Below are 26,648 nucleotides of genomic sequence, written 5' to 3'. Positions count from 1 at the left end.
AGTATAATTTCAGGTCAGGGATTGTGTGCCCCCTGACTTGCCTTTGTTGCCCAGAATTGTGATTTCTTCTAAAAAAGATGTTATACCCAAAAGTAACTCCAGCAATGACAAGGACACTCTGGCCAAAGATTCATACAAAAAGCATACGTATGAATCTTCACAAAATGTGAGTGGAAGTCCCACCTCTGTCACTTTCTGGCAATGTGACCTTGGAGCAGTTATTTAACCTCTCTTCACTTCAATCACATTATCTATGTGATGGGATTGATAACTGTACTTTCCTCATGAGTCCTTGGGGATTAAATGACTTATTGCTTGTAGATGGCTTAGCACTGTGCCTGGCATATGACCACCTGTCCATAATCACCATTTATTAATGATTATTCTTCTGGCAGATGTTTGTAGCCACCTGTCCTCAGTGGAAAATGATGATACTTGCATGCCACCACCTCAAGGAATAATGGGACTCACATACTGATTATCACTGGAGTTTTTACAGCAGAGCACACTGGAGTAATTACCCTTAAGGATCACTACTGAACTTTTCCCAAATGTCTAAGTTCCCAGGAAACACTAGCAGGTGGTTAAACTGTTGAAGCATCAAGAGTTATTTAGCTCAGAATTGATAACTTGCCAAATGGTGCTTTCAGCTGTGGGGTTCTAACACCTATATCCTGGTGGAAAGAATGGTCTATTGATTTCTTAGTTTGACTGCTTAGGGTTGAAACAAAGAAGCTGTCCAGGTCTGTTAAACACTGGTGTCAACTCTGTGATATATTTCCCTGTTCACTGTGGATTAATATTAAACTGGTTGTATTCCATGAGTTGTTGAGATCAGTCAGCCATAACCTGGAAAAGCACTGTCTGCTGTGTAACATGCAGATTAACTAAAACAACTTATTGAAAGAACTGTATCATTGATAAGTTCCAATGAATTGAATAATGTTCCAATGAAGAAATGCAAACATTTCTTTTAAGGTTTAAAGCTGGAAGGGATCAGAGAGAAATTTAATCCACTGTCCCTTAAGCCAGGTCAACAGTCCTACCTGCCATCGCTAGGATGTTTCTTATCAATTTTCTGCAGGAGTTCTCAAAGCTTTAAATGTGCTCCTGTACACTGAGTGTCTGAGACCTGGTCATGGCACTGACAGCGAGACTCCTCTTTTTCCTCACATAATCTTTTTGCATCATAAGAGCCATGACTGAGGATAAGAACCCTCTGGGCAAACACGGGGCTGGCAACTGACTCCCACTAAGGTCAAGTGACTTGGCATGTGCATGAAGTGACTGCAGAGCCTGCACCACACCTAAGTCCATATGAGCAGCTGGAGAACCTGGTTGCTGAAGACTGTATTCTTTGGTTCCAGGTGACCTGCAGAAGTGCCATGAAACAACAAAAAGATGGAAACAGAACCTACAAGGGAAGCTGGAAGAACCTGAGAATGTGGCTTCCTCCTTACTTTGGTTTGAATGTGGTCGCTCCAAAACTCAGGTGTTGCCAATGTGAAAGGATTTGAATGTCTGGCCTTTGCGAGGTGACAGCCATGAAAGCTCTGCTTTGGGGAATGGGATCAAATGACTCTATAAAGGGTCTGACAAAGGCAGTTTGTGCTACCCAACTACATTCCGCAATGTGAGGGTACAGCATTCAAAGCATCCTCTTGGGAGCAGAGACCAGACACTCAGCAGACAATGAACCTCAAGCCCTTTCATGGAATAGTGAGAAATAAGCTGCTAGAATAGTGAGAAATAAGATTCTGTTCTTCATAAATTACTCAGTCTCTGGTATTTCACTACAGTAGCACAAAACAGCCAAAGACTTTTGGCTCAGTCTAACATTTATTAAAGACCCACAGTTTAAGAAAAGACCCTGTGTTGGGTGCTATACAGGACATAAGAGGCTATATATAAGTGTGGGTCTTACCCTTAAGGACTCCAGGGTTCTCACAGAGAAGGATGTGCATGTTACAACATCAAGACTAATCCTATTCTTACAGCACTTGTCATGTTTTTGTTCTTCCACATACATTTTCCTAAAAATTGTATTCAGCAAATATGATTTGTCCCCTTTTATAGATCAGAAAAATGAACCACAGATCAGAGACTGCTGTGGCTGAAGGGCAGAGATACTGTAACTGGACCTCATCTTCCTACCCCCATGTTCATCATACAGATACCATAGTTTATGACTCACATTTGGCTTTTATGGCATCTGCAAATGCTTTGGGGATATTTACACCATACATAGCAAACAGACTATCCAAGGTTATTGCCATTACCAAGATTGATTTTTTAAAAGAAGGTTTATAAGAGAAACCATTTGTAACAGGAGAGAAATGTGAAAAGCAAGAATGAATATGGCACCAAATATAGTCTTTTTATTTTTTTGTTTTTTGCATTTGGTAACTGACTTTTAATGAGACTTCAAAAGAAGAAACATACAGAGATCCTCATACAACTTGGGAGCCATTTGGGCAAGTCTTTACTACACAAAAAGACAGCCTTAAAACAAAAAATCCTGAAATTTTGAGAGAATGATGTTCAAGTCTTTGATATGCATTTATTTGTACATGAGAAAAAAGTACTTCCATATAAAGGAAAACAAGTCCAAGCACTCAGCCTTTCTTCCAGCGTCATCTCCTGAGCCTTCCTTTTATGACCGCACAGCCCTCACACCACAGTACTTCACTCCACAGCACCAGTGTTAGTCTAATAAGATTGGCTTCTGCACAGTGAGCCCTCTGATCCCATTTCACATATCCTGCCTGCTACTATTACCTCCTTACAGGTTTGCACAACCTTATGCTGATCATTTATACCCACTGCAATTGAGCTTGGGAATTTCAGATATCCAAAAGTCAACTATACATACACAATTCTATTTTATTGCACAGGTCAATGTACAGCAGGTAATTATATAACCAATCATAAATTAAGATGAATAGTGACTATTTCAAATATATATCAAATATAATTTTACCAAAGATTTTCAACTGTTAAAAATAAATGTTCATTTTAGAAAATTTTGATTGTAGAAAAAAACAAGATGAAGTATCTGCATGCTCATCAACAAAAGGAAAGCCATGTTAGGCCAGCCCTTAGTCCCTAAATTGGTAAGACCATGCATACTATAAATCTAGACAATGTGCAGTAAGGTTTTGAATATTCTTAGTTCAAAATATGTAAGTGGTAAGAATATCTTTTCAATATGCAGAGTGTGACAGCAGACAATAAAAGAGATGCTAAGAACATTCATGTTTGAGGTTTCTCAATTATATTTTGAAAATGAAGTAGGGGTGGTGGAGGCCATGGGGAGTGTCTTCACGAACCTATTAGCATTCTACCAACAGGAATATTTGATCCTGCCTGCAGCAAGGGTTGCAGTGCTGTGGTTGGTGTCTTTGATCTTGCATCCCGTTCCAGCATATGGCGTTACTAAGCATAATCAAAGTGCAAATCGTCATAGAAAATTACAGAGAGTCTGGAAAGCGGGGGGGAACGGATGCTTCCTTCCTCTAATTTCCTTCTTGCCATGTTCTTAGTTTTAAGTAAAACAATATTTGGGCTTTTGATGAAATCTGCAAACACTTTTAGGGTATTTACCATGTATATAGCCAATTACTTAACTGTCCAAGATTATTTCCATTACTGAGATTGACAGGATGTTCTTGGCAGGATGGAACCACAGTTTTCAGCAGCATGGTAAGGAAATGCTTCCCTCAGTTTGGCTCCAGAGTGACTTTTGAATAATAAGGAGACATCTGTAGATAAAACAAAGGGGGGAGGGGCTTGACACATGTATATCCAGGTTTTGGTTATGAATCTTTGAAAATTTCAGGATGAGTTACTAATCCTGTAAACCAATATTCTTTTAAAGACTATCAAATTCCAATGAGTTGAACGATGCTCCACTGAAGAAATGTAATGGATTTCTTAATGTTTCATGCTGGAAGGGATCTTAGGGAGCATGCAATCCCTTTTTCTCCAATTAAATCAGTAGTCCTTGCTGCTTCGAGGCAGCTTACTACAAATATCTTTAACCCATTTATTATAATGGTTCAGATCAAGTTCTCAGAAAAACACTAATTTTTATTTTGGGGCACTGGGGGATTGACCCTAAATTACGTCCCTAGCCTTTTTGTAACTTTTTAAATTTTGAGACAGTGTCTCATTAAATTGTCCAGGCTGAGCTCAAAATTTTGATCCTCCTGCCTCCACTTCCCAGAGTACTGGGATTATAGGCATGCACCACCATACCCAGCTAATCTTTTAAGAATTAAATCCCCTTCAAAATATCCATGAGTTCATTTAAGAGAGTAGGAGACAATTTTTAGTACATAAATTAAAAACCAAACTCATGTTTTGTGGGGGTTGATCCTCATTTCCCATCTCGTCAACATTTTGCTGTGAAGTTTCAGGGACTGTGATGAAACTGGACCTAGGCAAGTATGTGACTTGGAAGCACCCGGACCCAGAAGATTTTGTATGTTGTTTCTCATTGTTCCTTATTACTGTGCTCAAGACTTACATAAATTGTCACTATTGCAGAAAAATATACATAACGAAAGCACCAATCAGAAAGTCTAATTGAAGCAGGTGCAGTGGTGCATCCTTCCCCTCCCTCCACCCTCCCCTCCTCCCCTGCCTTTCCCTCTCTGTTTCCTTTTCTTTTCCCCTCCCATTTTCTCTCCTCTTATCCCCTCCCTACCCCAGCCCTCCTCTTCCTCCCTCTCCTTTCTCTCTCTTTCTTTCTCTCCTTCTCTTTCCTTTGTCTTCCCCTTCGCTTTTCCTCCCCTCCAGTCCCCTCCCCTCCCCTGCTGTCTCCTTTCCTTTCCAGATCTCACTGCACTTGCCCTGGAAGTTGAGGCAGGGGGATCACAAGTTCAAGCCCGGCCTGGAAAACTCAGCAACTTAGCAAATTCTGTCTCAAAAAAAATTTTTCTTTAAGTGGAAAGGGGGTCTCTGGCGATGTAGCTTAGTATAAAAGTCCTGGGTACATTCCCAGAGCTGAAAAAGACAGGAAGAAAGGATGGAGAGAGAAAAGAACAAAGGAAGGGAAGGAAGGATGGAAGGAGGGAAGGAGGGAAGGAAGGAAGGAAGGAAGAAAAGAAGGAAGGAAGGAAGGAAGGAAGGAAGGAAGGAAGGAAGGAAGGAAGGAAGGAAGGAGGAAGGATGAAGCAAGGCTGGCCAATCAAGTACAGAGGAGTCCCTGTGCAGGAGGTGGACCACAGCATAGCTGGGCAGGTTATTCACAGCTGCTGTCCCTCCTGCATAGTCAGTGCCTACAGCTAACTGACCAAAGCCTTACCGTACCAATCATTCCACACTCTGAATGACGCCCCCCGCCTCCACTCTCAGCCCCATTCATTGTACACATAGTGAGTGCTAATGAGGAGTCTCTGAAGGGCCATCTGCAAAAATCCTGGGGTCAGAACCCCACAATCCAGGTGGTGATCTACACTCTGCCAGGCAGCAGCAGATGGTTCTAGAAGTTAACTACTTCTCTAGCTCTTCGCATCCTCTTCTCAAAATTGGGGATATGAATAATTCTCCTCTAGTTGATATTTATATTAGTATGAAAGCAGATACTAGCGATGAAAACATTTACATTTTAAAAAAAATTTCAAAGAAAAACAGTAATTATACATATTGAGAAAACATGAAAAAAATAGGATGAAATTGAAACTATTTTCTCATCATCTAAAGCCAACAACTATTAACATTCTTGTTTTATTTTATGGAAGTTTTAAAAAGTCAGTATCTGTTACTGAGCAGCCCCAGAATGAAAGAAAGCAAGGCTATTGCCCTTCCAGATTGATGGGGCTGTAAATGGGTAAATAAATATCATTACTGTAGCATGTAGAAATCCAAGTAATAGTAAAAAGCAGTACCATAAAGCACAATCGTGGGTCTGGTTCTTAGAGATGACAAATATTTTAGTACTTAAGAGTAAAGATACTTTTATGCCTGAAGCATTTCCATAGGCTACTGACTCCATTTCATTGTAGGGAAAACAACATTATATTGCTGTTATAAAATTTCAGTTACATATAAACAAACGCTATACTGCAACCATAAACAGCCTGTGGATTTCCCTTATTTCCTAAGTCATTATGTTTAGTCAACATCTGCCTTTCCTTTTTGGTCTTCCAGAGAGTCTACAGTTTGCTGTAGTTCTCATAGATACACCAACTGTTCATACATTTTGGTTTCAAATAATTAAGCTTCTTTGGACTGATGAATTTTCCTCAGAAGTAAAAATCCAGAGTGTTGGGAGCATTCACATTGTAAAGGGCCTGAAACATACGGAGTGTTTGCTTTCTATAAACGTTTTAGGTCTCTATTATTTTCCTTTCAAAAAATAAGTGCTATTCCATTGTCTTTACCCATGATGGCACTGCCTCCTGGATCACTGGTGTATATATATTCATCTCCTCAGCCATGCTGAGCTCTCTGAAGATGTGGGTCTTGTCTCACTCCTGTTTCCTCCTAACAAAGAAAATAATGAAATGCCCCAACAAGTCCTTAAAAGGGTCAGTGCTTCCTAAGCTTAAATTTTTACCAGACGATATCTGGGATGTGCTAAGTAAAGTCTGCAGGCTCTGTTCTAAAAGTTCTATGGGCTGGGCCTGTAGTTTTTAAGATCTGCTTTGTAAAATATAGATAATCATATGTGGGTGGTTAAGACAGTCAGTTTGATTGCCTTTGGCACCCACCTGGAGGACTGGGGGAGTACCCTTTGAATGTGTCTGGGTGAGCCATGGAGGGGTGATCTTGGGTTCCGTATCTGGTCCCACCCTTTTCTCTCAGGTGCTCCTCCCATGCTCTGCTTCCTGGTTGCCATGAACCAAGCAGCTTTCCTCACCACGCCCTTCTGCTGTGATGTTCCTGCTTTGGACTCAGCTGATCATGGACCAAATCCCCTGAAACCATGAGCTACACTAAAACTTTTCTCCTTCAAAGTGTCAGTGTTGGGTATTCTGTCCCAATAACAGAATCTAACTAATATGTTCAAGTTTCTACCTTATAGTTTCTTACCTTACTAAAACAAATGAATCCTTTTATGTTAACTCCTCAGATCACTAGGAGGCTCTCAGTTATGTACCACATAAACATCAATTATCATTATTGCTGTTAGAGCTTGCTCATCCCTAGTGCTCTAATGCAAAATCTGAAACACTAAAATCTGAATTTTTGTTGAAAAATTTTCAGATTTTAGAGCATTTCAAATTTTGGATTTTTGGATTAAGGATGCTCAACCAGTAACAACATCTATGGAAATATTTCAAAATTCAAAAACTCCCAAATCTGATATGTACCTGTTTCCAAGCATTTCAGATAAGGTATTTTCAACCTGTATGATCGCCTGATTATAACTAGATGTTTTGAAGTACTGTCTGTTAGTTTTCTCAAACCTGAGTGGCATAAAAATCACCTAGTGAATTTACAAATGTAGACGTTGTGGCTTTACTGCCCAGAGATTCTGATTTAATAAGGCTAGTACCTAGCCAGATACCTGCATTCCTGTATTTCTCAAAAGGAGCACTGACAGATACTCTGTAAACCAGCAGTTGTCTCATTCATATTCCAGTTCTCCAAGGAAAAGGAACTTGTTTCCCAGGCTGGGATTAAGATGAGCTTATGTACACAGAGAAAGGTAACTCTAGGGGTCACTTACTGACATACAGACAGACCCCTGGGGAAGCTCCCATTTCCTACCTCATCTTTGTCAGGGGCCATACTACCTGCCTGGTGTTGGCTCACAAGGGTGAGGAAACAGCTGCCATCCCTACAGGCTGCCCTGGGTAAGCTCCAGGATGCTGCTCCTCCAGCAGGCTTGGCCAGCTCTACCTCCTGACCCCCCTGTAGGGGGAGCTTGGCCACAGCTATCCTCCCCTAACCCATCTTGCACCAAAGCACTGCTTGGGCCAACTGAGGACAGCTCCAGGGGCTACTGAAGATATGGAATCCTCCATGCCTCTATAGGTGAAGTCAAAGGAAATGGCAAATTCCTCAGGAAAACACAGGCATACATCCCTGGCAAGCCAAGATACCATGCCCGGGCAAGAGCACTGAGAGTCCTTACACCACACTTACCTGTCATAAGCCAGCCTGAACTCGTCTGTCTGTGCATCTGACCTCTGAAACTACCCCCCAGTGCACTTGACATTTAAAGTGCGAGCTTCCAAAAATGAAGCGGGGAAAAAAATACTGTTTCACTTTTGAATAGCACTCCTCCTGAATTTCCAGTTGTGATTATGCTAATTATACATTTAAATGTAATCAATACTTGAATGTCCTGGAACCTGATCAAGCCTGGATCTACCCATTAACAAAGACACCACTTAGTTAAGATAAATTATTTTGATGGAGATGGCTATGCCCTTAGTTTTACTAAAGAGCATTGTTTTTCCTAGAAAATTAGGCTTAGCCTATGTTACAATAGAGAGTTTACATTTCCCAAAACATGCTTTCTTTCAAACTCCTATAATTTTTCTCGTTTTTTTCTAAATCAAACATATGCTTTCTTTCCACTCCACTCTCGTTATTTGAGGTGAAAAGAGGTCCAAGCCCTTCTTTCCAGCTCTCACTCCTGTGTTACCACAGGGAAATCCAGGATACAGCTCCAGCTTTTTCTCACACAGCAGCCCCTGGGGCTTCCCCGAGGCCCTAGGGGAATATATACTTGTCACATGACCAGCTCCCAGGAGAATGATGGGACCAGGCCCAGTCAGACTTAGAAAATTGCACAGAAAATTCCAGGGGCCCAGGAACACTTAGCTGAGTTGGGGCTGTGGGCTATGGCAAGACATCCTCTACGAGGCTCTAAGGAGGAACGGCACTGCCAGAAGACTGGCATATGGCCTTTGAAAGCACAGAGTACAGAGTGGGAGCCCACATTGCCCTGGTCAAGGGTGGTGCTCTATGTATAATATCTATATGATGCCTATGTATATATGCTCATAGGTAAATACCATGGTCTGGATGCTCGATCCACACTTATGCAACCCTGTGATATCACTGTCACAGGTTTTAAGGACCTAGAAGGCAAGAGCCAGGGAGACATTCTCCCTGTATAACACCCACGTTGTTTATTTAGGCAGTGATGCCTCTGGATATGGCAGTGCAAATAGGACATGTTCAGCTTCCTGGTGAAATCCTTATATGGGATCAAAGGAACATTTATTTCAGGCCATTGTTCAAGCTAGGTTGTCTGATGCTGTTAAGAATGCAAACGTTAACAAATGTCACCCCAACAAGGAAGATGGAAGGGTGGAAGTTCCCAAATCTCTCTCTTGTGTGTTTTTTGGCTTCCTTTCTTTGAGTGCTCGCTCAGCTCTGGCTAGGTAATACCACTCACCCCAAGCTGGGCACACAGTTCTCCTGCTTGGGAAGCCTTCCTGGGCCAAAGCCAGGTGCCCCTTGACCAGGCTGCATCCCTCAGGTCCTATTGTTATAGGTAGCTGAGTTAGACAGAAATATTAAAATTATTATAGGCAGTCAGACAAGGTTAGGCCCTCAGAGGAGCCAGTGGGGAAGATGACATACCTTGCAACTGTAGGGGAGAGAGACACCTCCAGCTGTGGAAAAAAGATTAAACAGATGGGCCCACATACTTCCCTAGGGATGGACCTCAGGGATTGACATTCTAAATAGGTAGCAATTACCTTGAAAAAGCCAGGAAGGGTCACTGGCCCAACTCCCTACAGGAAAAGTCCCTGTTCTGTATTTACACCCACTTGCTACATGACTCGATTCCCCATTTGATCAAAATTCAATCAGTTTTACCTGAACAATTATACTTGTAATCTTATTGGCTGACCATAGTTTTGTCCCACCTCATGCCCACCTTGTGACTTCCCATTTTCCCCCTACCTTGGACCCACCTCACCTCATGGTTTTGCTCTATAAAATCCCTGAGAAGGACAAGATCCTGGGCAACCCCACTCGGCCCCCCTTCTGTCCCTCTCTTGGACAGAAGCCTTCTTTCCCTTAATAAATATATTCTGCTCTTAACCTCTGTTATTCCTAAAATTCATTCTTCGAATTTAGAGAACACGAACTTGTCCCAGATATCGTTCAGGTTGGGAGTTTTTTCCCCCTATATCACTATCACTGGCTGCTGTCACTGCTCTTTGATTGTCAGCTTCTCCACTAAGCTGCCCTGACTTCGAGCTCTGTATTTATCAACTGTTCATGCCCCTCCTCATCCTAAGATATGGCCCAAAGCAAGTCCTCACTAACCACTTCTCTTCTGCTCATCAGCAGCAATAAGGATTCTAAGCAAATGTAATTTTGGAGTTGCTGTTACAATTCTTCACTACCAGGGGCTTTAAGTACTATTGGATTCAAGTAAAATCTCACTATGATACCTAAAAGAGAACATGGCCTCAAAATAACTTAAGCACCTGAGCCTATACCACTAGAGGAATGGAAGCCACAGGGGCTTGTAAAGATACCACATCAATTTTCTTTAAAATATTAAAATATCATTCATTTGTAATATCAGCCCTAGGACACATGCCTTTAAAAAGGAACATTCCTTTAAAAGATGGTAGTCATACTTTTCGAGAAAAAAAAAAAACTTGTATGCACAGCTCTGTTGTCACTTTATCTGTAGATTTCAAAATCTTATTCTCCCTGAAACTGAGTGGAGTTGTGAGCAACACCTATGGGAAACAGTTCACATTTCACGGTTACCTGAAGCATGGGAAGCTCTATCCATTGTCAACAGTGTCAACTACATGCACCAGATGGGGAGCTTCAAGAAAATGGGACATGATGGAAGAGCAATTATCTTTTGCCATGAAATGATGTACAACATTATTTCACCAGCAGTAATCCAGGATTACTGGTGGGAATACTAAACATTGGGTAATAATACAAAGTACAAGCGGTAAAAGATACTGAATACTTTGATAGGTCTGATAACTTTGTATAAATCAGAGGTATCTGTAAGTGATGGATGCTTAATCAAATTCAAGTGGCTCTCTGCAAGTTTTCTGCAAAGGGTCTGGAAGAGCATAGGCTTAGGAAAGGGGTGAGATCTTATTTCTGCTATTCTTCTTCCATACCAGGCCTCTCTCAGCTTCCTATCTGGAGGTTGTGGGTGGATTCAGCTCCATTCCAGATATACCTGGGTTCAACTCAGAAGTCAGCATTCTTCGATTAGTCTTTCCTCTGAATTCCTTGGATCACTGCTGTTGCTGGCAAAGGCTGAAGGTCCTCCTTACAACTTTTTCGGCCTAGATCAAGGGAGCTGGGAACTTCTACTACATAGCACAGGTGTGGGTCCCCTCCTTAATGCAGCCACACTTCTATAGAAGTCAAGAACTAAAGGGATGTTAGAAGGTTCTCAGAGTAAGCACTGAAAACCAAACTATCTGGGGAACTTCATATTTCATCTTGGTTAAAAAAAAAAAAAAGACACACTCGGTTCCCCAAGAGTGACACAGTCACCTTTGATTCACTACTCAAAGCAAATCACAAGCAAACCTGGTTGATACACTGCCCCAACAGGACTTCTTTACTTTGCCCATCTCCCTGAAAAGTCAAGTTCCCTGATCACCCATGACGTCTTTGCTCCCACACTGCCAGTGATCTCATCTTTCTCTAAATTTAAAGCCAGCTTCTACCACTTCCCCGTATTAATTGCTCACTGGGGCAATGATACACTGGAATTACATTAAAAACCGTTTAAGTCTTTGTAGCTTTCTCACACCCTTATAGTTTTAATTGACTTTCCGAAGTACTGGTGCTTCCACTAGGCAGATGTCAGCCTTGGGGTGAGGATGTCTTCTTATTTTCCCTGCTGCTGTTCAAAGTAGTTTCTAGAAAATTAATATTTTCTGAACACCGTGGGGTGAGAACGACCTGTTATTTTTGACAACACAGCCTACATACACAAAGTTTTGTTTTGTTGAGACAGGGTCTTACCAAGTTGTTTAGTTGGTAAACTAAATAGGCTGGGCTGCTTGGGGCTGGGGATTTAGCTCAGCAGCAAAAGCGCCTGCCTGTCAAGCACAAGGTCATGAGTTCGGTTCCCGGTACCGTGAGTTCGGTTCGGTTCCCGGTACCCGGTTTTTCTTTTGGAGAAAAACCAAAAATAAATAAATAAATAAATAAATAAATAGGCTGGGCTGCAAAAGGCTATCCTCAGCCTCCTAGAGTGCTGGGATTACAGCATTAAAGCTATCTCTTGCCCATTCTCATTCTCAGTAGGGACTTCCCTCAAGGAGCCACTGATAAAATGTGCCATTCCCAACTGATAATAAATCATACCTCCTCCAACTAATCCAGGCCCGAGCACTTCTGGACCTAAAGACTCCGAAGAGCACTGCAAATCCAGGTATAAAGCAGGGGGCCGAGCCTACAGATTATAGTTTCATAGGGTTGTGCAGGTTCTTATATATATGAACATAACCACAGCCTTCCCCAAGGACTCCGAGACTAAAGAATTAGTAGAGCTCAATCACCAAAATCTGAAGGAGACACTTTCATGGCGGCAGAACCTGTTCTGAGCTTTCTTCCTCCTCTTGCCTACAGCAGGCTCCAGCAAATACTCAGCTTAAACTCCTAGAAAGGCGGCGCCTCGCCTCCACCAGAGCTCATTGATGCCCAAGACCACAACACAAAACTAGGCTCAAGTAGCCTCTTCAGGGGCCCGACGACAGGACAGTCTTCTTCGGTCAACCTTGTGTTTTCCCGCAAACTTCCCGGAGAATGCCTTTGAATGCTGCGCTGCCCAAACTTGCTGCAGGCCCGCACCTGGGAGAGCCGGCGAGTTAAAATGGTAAAGCCAAGCGCGCTCCTACAGCGCCGCAGCGGCTGGTGTACTCGCTTAAAATAAAAAGGTCTCTGTCTGCAAATCCCGTTTGCTCGCCCGGTAATCCACCCCCGCCCCCAGCCCTGCGTGTGCGACCCGTACAGCTGTTTTTAATCCCTACTTTTCTCACTTGGCGTCCCGGGCTCAGGCTGACTAGACGCGGAGCCAGTTAGTGTTTCCTCCTCCCCCTGCCGGGGTCTGTCCTCCCTCCGCCGTCTCCTTTTTCTCCACCCGCGTCCCCGGGGGGCAGCGTGTGGGAAGAACGAAATTTCCGCCCGGTTTGCTCGCTACTCGCTGAGTTGGGTCCCTTCCGGACGCAGCCTGCGCTCCTCGGGCGGTTCCACCCGCGCTGCGCTCAGAGTCCCCGAAAGACTGAGGAGGTGCGGGCTGCGGGGGCCGAGCCCGCGGGGCTCCACGGCCAAGCCGCGCCCCCGAGAAGCTCTTGGAAGGGCTCCCTCCTGCAGCTGGGGAATCCGCTGGGCAGGGAGAATCCGCGCCAGGGAATCCAGCTCTCCGGGCTCCGCTGCAAACAAAAAGCACCACAGCTTGCTCCCTCCCACGTCCCCGATGCACACCCGGAGAAACACTTTTCTGCAGAAATGCAACAAGTAGCACCCGGAGCTCGAGGAGCGCTCTGTGCCGCCTGACTTGGCCCGGTGAAGCCCGCCTGCAGAGACAAGGGCCAGCCACCGGACAAAGAGCGGAGGAGGGGCTGGACTGCGCAGTGAAGTCCGAAAGAGGCCATTTAGCGACTCTGGCCAGGCCAAGGGGAATGCAGAGGAGACACGAAGCCGGCGGGCTAAGAGGTCGATCCAGCCGCAGCACGCAAGGCGGGCGGCGATGGAGGCTGCCCGCGCCGTGCGCTTCCTGCTCTTGGTGTGCGGCTGCCTCGCGCTCCCGCCGTGGGCCGAGCCGGTGTGCCCCGAGCGCTGCGACTGCCAGCACCCCCAGCACCTCCTGTGCACCAACCGGGGGCTCCGCGCAGTGCCCAAAACCAGCTCGCTGCCTAGCCCCCAGGATGTGCTCACCTACAGCCTCGGAGGCAACTTCATAACTAACATCACCGCCTTCGACTTCCACCGCCTAGGGCAGCTCAGAAGGCTGGATTTGCAGTACAACCAGATCCGCTCTCTGCACCCCAAGACCTTCGAGAAGCTCTCCCGGCTGGAGGAGCTCTACCTGGGAAACAACCTCTTGCAGGCACTCGCGCCTGGCACACTGGCCCCACTGCGCAAGCTGCGCATACTCTATGCCAATGGCAACGAGATCAGCCGCCTAAGCCGGGGCTCCTTCGAGGGCTTGGAGAGTCTGGTCAAGCTGCGGCTGGATGGGAACGTCCTGGAAGCGCTGCCAGACGCAGTCTTCGCCCCACTGGGCAACCTGTTGTACCTACATCTAGAGTCTAACCGGATCCGCTTCCTGAGCAAGAATGCCTTTGCCCAGCTGGGCAAGCTGCGCTTCCTCAACCTGTCTGCCAACGAGCTGCAGCCTTCCCTGCGCCACGCGGCCACCTTCGCACCGCTGCGCTCCCTCTCCACTCTCATCCTCTCGGCCAACAGCCTGCAGCACCTCGGCCCGCGCGTCTTCCAGCACCTGCCGCGCCTCGGCCTGCTCTCGCTCAGGGGCAACCAGCTCACACACCTCGCGACTGAGGCCTTCTGGGGGTTGGAGGCCCTGCGCGAGCTGCGCCTCGAGGGCAATCGGCTAAGCCAACTTCCCTTGGCGCTGCTGGAACCTCTGCACAGCCTGGAGGCGCTGGACCTAAGCGACAACGAGCTGTCTGCCCTGCACCCTGCCATCTTCGGCCACTTGGGCCGACTGCGCGAACTCAACCTGCGCGACAACGCGCTCAGTGCCCTCTCGGGGGACATCTTCGCTGCCAGCCCGGCTCTCTACCGGCTGGATCTAGACGGCAACGGCTGGACCTGCGACTGCCGGCTGCGGGGCCTGAAGCGCTGGATGGGCGACTGGCACTCACAGGGCCGGCTTCTCACCGTCTTCGTACAGTGTCGCCATCCCCCGGCCCTGCGGGGCAAGTACTTGGATTACCTGGATGACCAGCAGCTGCAGAACGGGTCCTGCGCGGATCCCCCGCCCTCGGCATCCGCGACTGCGGAAAGCAGGGGGCGGCTCCTCCCCACAGCCGCGGGGGAGGAGGAGATGACGCCCCCTGCAGGAGGTTTTGCAGAGGAGTTGCCACCGCAGCCGCTGCCCCAACAGCGGGAGCGATTTCTAGCTGGGGTGGCCTGGGACGCGGCCGCCAGGGAGCTCGTGAGCAACCGCAGTGTTCTAAGGCTCAGCCGGCGGGGTCCAGGCCTCCTGCAGCACGCGGGCCCCTCTGCAGCTCCTGCCATGGGCCCAGCTCCTCAGCCCCTGGACCTGCACGAGAAGCCAGAGGCGGGACGTCCGACCGGCGCTTCCCCCGCCCGCGCCCGCGCCCGCGCGGAACCCACCCCGACGGCCGAGCCCGCCCTTGCGTCACTGCCGGCCCGCGACCCCTGGCAGCGCTCACCGAAGCAGCGCCTGGCCGCCGCCGAGCTGCAGGAGCGCGGTGCGCAGTCCGACGGCGGGGTTGGCCTGCCGCCGCTGGTGTCCGATCCCTGTGACTTCAATAAGTTCATTCTGTGCAACCTGACGGTAGAGGCGGTGGACGCCAACAGCGCCTCGGTGCGCTGGGAGGTTCGGGCGCACCGCAGCCCCCGGCCCCTGGGCGGCGCGCGCTTCCGCCTGCTCTTCGACCGCTTTGGCCAACAGCCCAAGTTCCACCGCTTCGTCTACCTGCCCGAGCGCAGCGACTCGGCCACGCTGCGTGAGCTGCGCGGAGACACCCCCTACCTAGTGTGTGTCGAAGGCGTGCTCGGGGGCCGAGTCTGCCCCGTGGCCCCCAGAGACCACTGCGCAGGGCTGGTCACCCTGCCGGAGCCTAGTAGTCAGAGCGGCGTCGACTATCAGCTGCTGACCTTGGCTCTGCTGGCCGTCAACGCGCTGCTGGTGTTCCTAGCCTTGGCGGCCTGGGGGTCGCGCTGGCTGCGGAGGAAGCTGCGGGCCAGGCGGAAGGGCGGGGCCCCGGTCCACGTTCGGCACATGTACTCCACCCGACGGCCTCTCCGCTCTATGGGCACCGGAGTCTCTGCCGACTTCTCTGGATTTCAGTCACACCGGCCGCGCACCACCGTGTGCGCACTCAGCGAGGCTGACCTCATCGAGTTCCCCTGCGAACGCTTTATGGACAATGCTGGCGGTGGCGCTGGTGGCAGCCTGAGGCGGGAGGACCACCTGCTTCAACGATTTGCAGACTAGATGCAGGACTGCCGGGAGACCATCTCGTTGACCTTAAAGAGCCTCTCTGCGGCCCCTCCAACCCACCTCAGGGGAAAGCCTTATTTTATAAAATCTGTTCCCCTCTTGTGCATTTGCCAGAGAGGCCAAGGGGACAGAGAGCCACTCACTAGTCAGTACTTGTGAAGTAAATGGATAGTACTTGGTGCTTAAGGGGAATGGTAGGGGAGTAGTGGATGTGGGGGCAGAGGTAGGAGGCCTTGGTGCAGCTAGGGGATGGCTTATGTATCGGATGCAGTGCGGTAATCTGGCCTCCTTTGGGGTAGGTGGGAATTCTTGTGCCCCCAGCATGGGCAGAAGGATTCTGGTGCGTGCATTATGTTTGCCCAGTGTCAAAACAGGAGTTTTGTTTCTATTTAAGGAAAAAGGAACTTAGCGCCATTACAAAGGAGGCTTGGCAACTGACCCCACTGGTTTGGTGGTCTCTGCCAAGGAGCTTGTTGTAAACAGGTGGGAACACTCTCACCTCGCAACTCATTTATGTTGACTGATAGAGCATTCAGGAAACCGTAAGGTTAAGTAATAACAGACAATATATTTTCTTCAACAATGTGAAGAGCTCTGACATTTAACAAACTGACCCATAAACTCAAAGACTGTTTTAGTTGGACTGGGCCCTTCAACGATTTTCCTTTTAACATGAACAAGATAAGCACGTTCAGTAACTAAAACTTACATACTTTCTCAGGAGAAGGCTGCATGCAAGACCTCTCTATCAGGGTTATTCCTGTGGTTTTAATTTTATTTTTTAAACCTATGTATGGAAAAGGAAATCTCAATGCCAGATTTGATAAAAGAATGTACTATGTCTCTAACTGATGACCCCTTAGGGAACTCTGGAGTTCCAGCTCACTTACCACGTTTCTGACAGTGTGTCCAGATGGGAATAAATGTAATGTGCTTGTTCCATTTTGATCAGTGACACTCAGCTCGGTGCCTCCTTCCCTTGAGTCACAGTTAAGTGATAAAGGTAATTTCCTAATGGGGAAGCAGAAGGAGTTGTCCAGGCTGGGGTATTTCAGTGCAGAGCACTTGCTTAATGTGTGTGTGAGGCCCAGGGTTTGATGCCCAGCGAAGTAAAGGCAAAATAAGAGGTGATTGTGAATTGATAGTGTAGTCTTTGACCACATTAATCCCCTTCTTTGTATGAAATAGAAGACAGGAAGAAATTATGGAAAACAAATGTGAAAAGAAACACATCAGTGGGTGTCTGTTGCTACTAAAACCAGAAGACTGTTATGAGTACTTAAACCTCACTGTGAAATGATTATATATCTTTCAGATTAATCCTTCCACTACCCAGTGTTTTATTGTGTTATTGAATATTTTAGTAAATAGTTGCAGTATTTCTTTTCAGTGTTTTTATTTTAAACTTAGGGTTAGACTTTTTTGATTCTTCAGTGTTTTCAGCTGTCTAGGATAGTTTTGTTCCCTGATATTTATGAAGTACATGTTTATCACTAAATGTAGTGGTTGGGTTTACATTACTAATTGTGTGTGGTCTAAAAACACAGTCACTCAGAGGGTGTGCACTGTGGTTATATTTACTGTGGCTGTGGATTTATTGGCAGTGGAGCACCGTGGAGGCCACTACAGAGGTGCTAAGACTTAATAGTCAATCGTCTGTTTAGGGCCACCAGCCCTGAGGGTCCTGGTGTCTCAGGGAATCCGTCACAGTCTGGGGGGTCCTTCAACCCAGTTCACTCCACTTACGTTTGGCCTAGATTGAGTCAGGCCTGCCCCCATCCCAACCAGTGAGCAGGGATCCAGGGATCTAAATTAGCTGGTCTTTGTTTATGTTCAGCTGAGTAAATGTCCAGATCACTTAAACTACAGCTGCTTTTCTGGCAGTCTTATCTGTGTAGTCCAAACTTAATAAACCACAGGAAATAGACTGTCATTCTTTGTTTGCTGCCGGGCCTTGTTTTAGATTCAGAGCATATGGGTACAAGGGAGAGGTAGAGTTGACCTCGTATTTTCTACCAGGAGGCTATCTGGCACCTTTCATATTTCTGGCTTTTTTTCATGCCTAGTAAAATTCCCTTTCTTAGCTATTTCTTTTAGACATCAGTGGAATATTGACTCCCATTGAAAATCTGGAAAAGACCTCTAATTCTGTATACCCCCCCACCCTTTCAACTGCAGAGCATCACTGAAAATGCCAAATTCCTGGATCTGTGTTCTATTTAAAATAGTTTCACTGGAAAGTCTTTCAGTGAGAAATGGATAAATGTTATACATTGTTATGTTCAGTTATGTCAATAAACCCATTTACTAATATAAAGATGTTTTGTTGTTGGAATTTCCAAATATTTATACTTTCCTAATGATATGATCCACTTTGTCACATCAGCTTTCATCCATGAAAATGAAATGTAAACCTGAAGCCCTTCTGTCCTCATTCAGTGTTGATTTACATTTCCACGTCTATGGTGGAGTATGAATGTTAGTTTAAATAGCTGGCTGTGTGATGATACCCAAAGAAACTGTGAGATGGCTCTAAAGGCTGATGGTCAGTTGAAGTGTGAAAATGCTGTTGAACATCAGTGATGGAAAAGTGACTGGGTCTCAGCAGGTGTTGCCTATTTTAAGAAAAATGGATTAAAAGTCAAACTCTTTGACTCTCATAGTCAACAATACAAAGGAATTATCTTGAGTTGGAGATCATGTTTGCCCTTACAAATATTATGAAGAGATAAAATTCCTGAAGAAAAAAGGATATGCTTTTGTATGAGTTAAGAGTAGTCAGTTAAAGAGCCAGTTGGCAGTCTGGAATATAGTGTGACCCTTAGCTCAAACTGGGATTATTGCTTCCATGAGGGAGAGAATTTTCCGTGTTACTATGTAATAAATAACATGTGCAGAAGGTCTTCAATACTTTGCCACACCCTGATTTTCACCAAAGTAAAGCAATATGGGCACTTACTGTATGTTAAGAAAGTATTGAAATAGACCTGGTATTTGTACTTAATCACTTCCCCTTCTTTTCTAAGACTTAGAGATAAATGACAATAGGGCATTTTTAGTGCCCAAGATTTACTCAAAATTCCAAACCTAGGATCAGCACCTTCACTGTTCTCAGAGAATTAAAGCATCACATGGATTTAGAGTAATAAACAGCGTTCAACAGCACCATTTATCCTATGGCTGTTCAATAGATATTAAATGTGTCAGTAGTAATAGTGGTCTCCTAAACAGTGGCCAAGCAGTTGGGTGATCCATTTATGAAGTTTCAGAAGCAAGACATTTCTGCTTAAGTTCCAACCAGTCAGAAAATTCAGATAATGAGAGTACAGCAACCCCTTCGCTCCCCTTCCTGTACTTGATTAAGATCCTTCTATAATTCAGGGTGGAATGATAGCTCTTGAAATACTTCCTCATGATTCAAAAACAGTGAATATAGTAGTATTTGACAGACATTTTTGTGTTTATGAAGTTCTTGCCATAAGTTCTTTCATGCTTTAGATTGAAACTAAGGATGCATAAAGTCTTGTGTCTGCATTGCCTCCCCTTTGCTAAACTTATTCACAGTATTTTACTGGAATATTTTGCAAGCACCAGTGTTCTTTTCCCAGAGATCTCAGGCCCCTTCTTCCTTCTCATTCATGTGGCAAATAGTATTCTTTTCATTTTGAATAGAGAAACTGGGATATTTGGATATTATACGTGGCTATATTATCAATAATTACAAAAGAATAACTAGGAAGGTGATCTTCCTGTTGCTTTATCTTAGGGCAGAGTACCTAACTATCCTATTACATCTCTTTGAGAGCATTTAAACTATGGGTGCTGTGATTTCTAATTGACACGGCATCATGGCTTTATACTTTGGCTATGAAATGATTTTAACTGCTAGACAGAAATAAACTATCACACACCAGCATTTCAAACTACAACATCTCCTCACTATGTAAATTCAGGACGTTTCTTTCAAACTGATGAAAGCTCATAATGCTAGTACTGTGCCACAGTTGTTGCAGAGACAGGGCAGCACTGTTGTGTATGAAGGCTCGCTCTGGCCCTGTCACAGTTACTCCCTTTTCCAAATTACTTTGATGAGGTAATGCTTAGCCTGCATCTGATTTCACACATAGCTCTTAGGGAATGTATACTGAAGTGTGTGGAAATATTTTTAGTCGTAGTTTCACCCTTGTAGTCCCTTCTCTCCTGATGTGGTATCCTTCTAAGGATTTTTACTTCAGGAAATTAAAATAACTACCAATAATAACAAACACACACATCAACACCATTCAATGACGGTTAACATTTTGTGATGCTTGTTTTCAGCCTTACATGTCTCCATTGACACAACCCTTAGATTACATCCTCACACTGTGTCCTCAAACCCACTTTGAATTGGGTACCTTTCTTTCTAACCAAGTACAGGTGTCTCTTGTTTGAGGTTCACCTCCATGAACACACTGGAGTAGCCAGTATGAAACCATTACTCCCAGAGAGAAGACAGAGTTAGTTTCCTGCAAACCTCTGGTCACCTTTCAATTCATAATCAATTTTATGCATTTCTGTTGAAAGACATTTAACATACATGGTTGACCTATCAACACGGAACTCGTGGTTAGGGGCACTGTAACTCATACCATCACAAAGTACATGGAAGACACATCCTAAAACACTTTGCAGTCTTCCTGTACTAAGGGACAACAGGCAACACTTTGATACTGTGCCTAGGGGCCCCTTTCACATTCCAAACTCACCAACCATCCAGCACAAAAATGCTCCATTTTGTCACTAAGCAGATTGCAAAGAGGACACTTTTAATAGTACAGGAGCTGAAACAGGAAGGGAGAATGTGGTTTGACCTCAGATCACAGCATGCACCAGGAACTCGAAATTTTCACTTCCGGGAGCAGTCAGCAAATGACCCGAAAGTGCTGTAGAGGGCTAATTCTGGAGACAAATTTTGGTGAGGTGAATTCACAAATATGGAATCCAAGAATAATAGACCTCTACTCTTTATCTGCAGCTCTGCCTCCTGTGTCCCCCTACTTCTTTACTAGATGCCATGAATTGGCTTTTTACCCAGTGACAAATCTTTTGTCGTTTTTAGGTAACCATACCTATCATTTCATACGTACTGCTGGTATGTGTGTTGTGTGGACTGTGTGGATTGTGAGATGTATGTATGTATTGTTGCGTGCAAATATAGATGCTGTTGGTGTGAATTGTAGATTTACATGTATTGAGGGTGGAGGTGCAGAGGTGCATTTAAAAAACTTTTGTTCATTTGATATTTTCTGGTTATTCTGCTCAGAGTGTTTGCTGACTTGGTGCATGAAGTTTTTACTGCTTCTTTGGGGCTTGGCAGATATCACAAGTATTCATGTGTCCTTAAACCCCTATGCACACTTCCTCCACCTTATCTCTCAGGGTATCCACAAAGCAGTGAGCTCTCTGCTTCTCTGCAAAAGACAGCAGCCTCAACTTCCATTTTATTTGCAAAGGCTCTTTGACATGCTTTTACTCTATCCATGGTACTCTTTTATTTATAGAGTCAGTGGCCGTCTCTGAGAAGCACTCATCTGCTTTACCCAAGTATTTCATCGTATACTCACATTGCATCTCACATCTTGCTTGATATTGTGACTTTTCCATTTCTGCTTTAACTACTGAACACACACACACACACACACACACACACACACACACACACTGCCTCTTGTTTGTGCCTTGTGCTTAACTCTACTTAGGCGTTTGCCCTGTAACTTGTTAGTTTCATCACTTAACCTCTTTTATGATTCTTTCCAAAAAAAATTTTCAAATTTTCCCTAGAAGATGCAAGATTATATTTTACAATGTTCTTTTCACAACATTCCTGTACACCATTTACCCATCTTTCTTTACCAATTGTTAATATTTTTCTCTGTTGGCTTTATGATTCGCTCTGTCTCTGTCTCTAGCCCTGGCTCTGGCTCTGGCTCTGGCTCTGTCTCCCTCTCTCTGTCTCCCTCTCTCTCTGTCTCTCCCCTGCCTCTCCTATCTGAGAAAAAACATCAGAAAGAATTCTCCCTTATCTCTCAATATTTCCCTTAAGACAGAGAGGAACAGTTGCATGACTCTTCTTTTAGGCCACATTGTGAGGATTTGAATCAATCGAGTCGCTGCTTCTTCTGAGTTTGGGTTTTCTTTTTGTAATCAGTTCACTACAAACTTTAAATTTCTCTAGTCTTGTGTGGTTTGATATGTCAAATAGCATGTTCATTACTTTATTTTTTTACTTTTTATTTTGTACTAGTACATATGTGAAGTGCATTATGTTTACATTCCTTGTGAAGGATTGGCATGTGTACATATCACATCTTCATTCTTTTTCATCTTCTTTCCCTCTCCCCTGGCCCCTCCCTCCATCTCTTTATTCCCTTCCTATCTGTGAAAGATCTATTTCCCTACTTCCTATTGCCTATCTTTTATATTGCTCTTATATTTTGGGTTTCTCATATAATAGTAATCTCATGATATTTAAGCTTATGTGTTAAATTTATTTCACTCAATATTATGGTCTCAAGATGCATCCATTTTCCTATAAATGACTCAAGTTATCCTTCTTATGACAGAGTAATACTTTATGGTGTGTAAACCCCACATTTTCTTTATGCATTCGTGTGCTGATGGACATACAGGCTGCCTCCAAGATCCAGCTATTACGAATTGTGCTGCTATAAACATGAGTTTGGATGTATCACTGTGATACGTCTTTAATTCTTTTAAGAAGATGCCTTAAAGGGCACTATCAAATGAAATTTCTAGTTTTATATTTTTGAGAAATCTCCGTACAGATTTTCATAGTGATCATGGTGGTTTATATTCTCACCAACAATATAGAAGGATTCCTTGTTCCCGTAGCCTCATTAGCATTTGTTATTATTTGATTTCTTGATAATGGCCATTTTTTCTGGGGTAAGATGACGTCTCAGTGTTGTTTCAATTTGCATTTCTTTAATGACCAGACACGTTGAATATTGCTTTATGTATGTATTGGCCATTTTTACTTTTGAGAAGTGTCTATTCTATTCACTTAACTTCCCCTTACTTTGATTGGATTTTCTTGTTTTCAGGGGATGTAATTTTTTGAGTTGTTTATATGTTTCTGACATTAGTCCTCTGTCTGAGCTGTACTACCAAATTTTTTCCAATTCTATAATTTGCCTCTTTCCTCCAGTGGTTGATTCTTTTGCTATAAAGAAGCTTTTAAAATTTGATATGATAGCATTTGTTGATTTTTGGTACTATTTCCCATGCAATCAGGATTAGACTCAGAAAATTCTCGCTTACTTGCTTAATTCTTGCTTCAAGAGTTTTACTTTTTATCTAAGAGTTTTGCTTATTTTATTTTTCTAGCAAAGTGAATTCCTATTCTAACATTTAGCTGTTTGATCCACATTGATTTTAGTTTAGTACATGGTGAGAGAGATGGGTCACAATTCAGTCTTCTGCATGTGGTAAGCCGGCTTTCCCAGAACCTTTTTCAGAAAGGCTCTTTCCTCCAGTGTATGTTTTTGGCCTTTCGTCAAAGGTCACATAGTTCAATGCACTTAGGGCTATTTCTGCATCCTCCATTCTATTCCACTGATCCACATTCTGAGGTAACAAATCTCAAACTGTTTTTGTACCAGTACCATGCTGGTTTTCTATTTTCTGATGTACCATAGCTTTATTTCAGAATATTATAGTTTTTATTTTACAGGCCTTCCACTTCCTCATTATGCTAATTCCTAAGCATATGATTTTTCTTTGTGCTATTTTGAATGGTACTTTTTCCTAATTTATTTCTCAATGAGTTCATTACTGATATATACAAATGCTATTGATTTCCTTGTGTTGATTTTGTATTTTGCTACACTGCTGCATTTAGTTATTAATTCTAGGCATCTTTTGGTAGGTCTTTTTTGGAGTCTTCCATGTAGAGGATCATATTGCCTGCAAATAATAATAATCTGTTCCTTTTCTATACATATTACTTTTACTTGTTTCTCTTGCCTAATTGCTCTTGCTAATATTTCCATGTATATTGAAAAGGAATGGTGATAGTCGACATCCTTGTCTTATTCTTGATTTTAGAGGAAGACCTTTCAGTTTTTTCCCATTTAATATGATGTTGTCAGTAGGTTGGTCATAAATGACTTTTACCAGATTGAGATAAGGTCCTTCTACACCTATTTTCTTCTTCTTTTTTTTTTTTTTTATCATGAGTGGATGTTGGATTTTGTAAAAGGCTTTTTCTGTTGAGATGATCATGTGATTTTTGCCCTTGCTTCTATTTTTGTGATGTATTACATTTATGAATTTGAATATGCTGAGCTATCCTTACATCCCTGGGATGATGCTCACTTGGTCATGATGTATGATCTTTTTGAGGATTTATTGCATTTCATTTGCCAGTATTTTGTTGGGAACTTTTGCATCTACCATATTGTAGGGACTCATTGGTCTCTGGTGTACCCTGGGGAGAAACGGCAAAGGGAATGAGGAAAAGACAGACAAGAGACAAATAGCTAGGTCAGGTGGAGGCAACTTCTATACCTGTTAGATAAGAGGACCTAACAATAACAGTAGGGGCATTTGTTTATACCTTTACAAAATTAGTATCACAAGAGGCAAGGTTGCTTAGCAACTAATGACTGAATTGTCCAGGAAGGATGCTTTTCTCAAGACTGAGGTAGCTTGGCTGCTTGAGGCACTCGGGTTCTGTCCTGCCCTCATACATATGACCAGTTTCCAGCTTCAGCCTCTCCCAACAGCATATATTCACTAAAGAAATTGGCCTATAGTTCCATTTTTGGTTGGATTTTTGTCTGGTTTTGGAATCAAGGTAATGCTAGCTTCCAGGAATGATTTTGGGAATTCTCTTTCCCTTTCAATTTCATTAAAGAGATTGGTGATTATTAGTGTTAGAAATTTCCTGAAGTTTTTATAGAGTTCAATAGAGAATCTATCTGGACCTGGGCTGTTCTTAGGTGGTAGATTTTTTTATTACTGCTTCAATTTCATTGCCTGTTATTGGATTAGTCAGGGTTTTTGTATTTTCTTGATTCAATTTTGTTAATTCATATGTCTCTAGGAATTTATCAATTTCTTCTGAATTTTCCAGTATATTGGCATACAGGTTTGAGAAGTAATTGCTAATAATCTTCTGGATTTTGACAGTGTCCATTGTAATTTTGTCTTTTTCATTTCTAGTTGTATTGATTTGGGTCTTTTTTTTTTTTGTAAGATTGGCTAAGGGTTTGTTTACCTTATTTATTTATTTATTTTTTTGGTACTGGGGACTGAACTCCTGACCTCACACTTGCCAGGCAAGCACTCTGCTGTTCAGCTAAATCCCCAGCTTGTTTATTCTTTTGAAGAACCAACTTTTTGATTCATTAGTTCTTTGTGTTTTATTTCTAGTCCCAATTTTTTTGATTTCTGCTTCAACTTTTACAATTTCCTTCTTTGTACTAGCTTTGGGTTGGGATTATTCCTGTTTTTCTAGGACCTTGAGCTACATCACTAGGTTATTTACCTGTACGCTCTGTTTTTGTGATGTTCTCATTCATAGCTATAAATTTCCCTCTTGAGACCAATTTCCTTGTGTCCTACAAGTTCTGATATGTTTTACTGGCATTATTGGTTAGTTCTAGAAAGTATCTTATTTTTTCTCTGATTTCTTCTGTAACCCACTGATTATTTAATACTATATAGTTTAATTTTCATTCATTTTTTACATAATTTCTATGGTTTCCCTTGCCATTGATTTCTAGTTTCACTGTGCTATGATCTGGTAATATACATGGTATAATTTTAACTTTTTGCATTTACTTAAGCACACTTTATTGGTTAGTATGTGGTCCTTTTTGGAAAAAGTTCCATGTGCTGCTGAGAAGAATGCATACTCTGTTGTTGGGTAGAACTACTTTGAAGATATCTATAAAGTCCATTTGTTCCAAGGTTTTATTCAACTATGATATTTCTTTGAAATTTTTGTCTAGTTGATCTGTATGTTTGTGACAGTGGGCTATTGCAGTCCCCAGTTATATTTATATTTACCTGATCTTTTATGTTCAGTGGTACATGTTTTATGAAGTTGGGTCTTCAGTGCATATACATTAATAATTGTGATCTCTTGCTGTTCATTTGGACCTTAACCAGTATTTAGTGATTTTCTTTGCCTCTTCTGATCAGTTTTGGCTTGACGTCTACCTCATCTGAAAATAGGATAGCTACATCTTCTGTTTTCATGTTCCTGTTCATAACTTTAATTTTTAATAGTTTCTTTTTAGCAGTATTTATTACCTACAGAAGACATTTTCTTGATTTTCTACACTGTCACTTGAACGGTTTGTACACATAAATGATGTTCTTAAATTAAAATTAAATTTGTTTAGTACTTTTACTAGTATGTACAGATTAATATCTAGGAATATGTTTTCTTTTTTACTTAACTCTTTTTCCTAACATTATATAAAACATGAGAGGATGTTTTCCA

General features: G+C 43.3%; 1 protein-coding gene and 2 long non-coding RNA genes across 4 annotated transcripts in view; 2 read left to right on the top strand and 1 right to left on the bottom strand.

Annotated features, from left to right (window-relative positions):
• The window catches only part of LOC102015298, a 16,764-nt gene extending 14,798 nt beyond the window's left edge, over positions 1-1,966 (top strand). Inside the window, exon 3 of the long non-coding RNA XR_259890.2 lies at positions 1,368-1,966. This is a non-coding gene — a long non-coding RNA (uncharacterized LOC102015298). The remainder of the gene's footprint in view (positions 1-1,367) is intronic.
• Positions 1,967-2,104: 138 nt separating this feature from the next.
• LOC102015815 overlaps positions 2,105-26,648 on the bottom strand; it is a 38,550-nt gene continuing 14,006 nt past the window's right edge. Inside the window, exon 3 of one of the 2 annotated variants that reach the window (XR_001232752.1) lies at positions 2,105-3,761. This is a non-coding gene — a long non-coding RNA (uncharacterized LOC102015815). The remainder of the gene's footprint in view (positions 3,762-26,648) is intronic. The other variant, XR_259892.2, reaches the window with a different exon arrangement.
• Positions 12,958-18,449, top strand: Tril (TLR4 interactor with leucine-rich repeats). Its single transcript, XM_005377483.2, has one exon. It carries the CDS (start codon positions 13,667-13,669, stop codon positions 16,124-16,126), a length of 2,460 nt encoding a protein of 819 aa, XP_005377540.1. The 5' UTR covers positions 12,958-13,666; the 3' UTR covers positions 16,127-18,449.

The sequence above is a fragment of the Chinchilla lanigera genome, unplaced genomic scaffold, assembly GCF_000276665.1.
Source record: "Chinchilla lanigera isolate Chin_1 unplaced genomic scaffold, ChiLan1.0 scaffold00009, whole genome shotgun sequence".
Lineage (NCBI taxonomy): Eukaryota > Metazoa > Chordata > Mammalia > Rodentia > Chinchillidae > Chinchilla > Chinchilla lanigera.
The sequence above is the reverse complement of the archived record's forward strand: the minus strand, read 5'-3'. Positions and strand labels throughout refer to the sequence as shown.

What these genes read in the sequence shown, in the direction of transcription:
- Tril (XM_005377483.2), top strand. Translation starts at nt 13,667, where the DNA reads ATGGAGGCTGCCCGCGCCGTGCGCTTCCTGCTCTTGGTGTGCGGCTGC.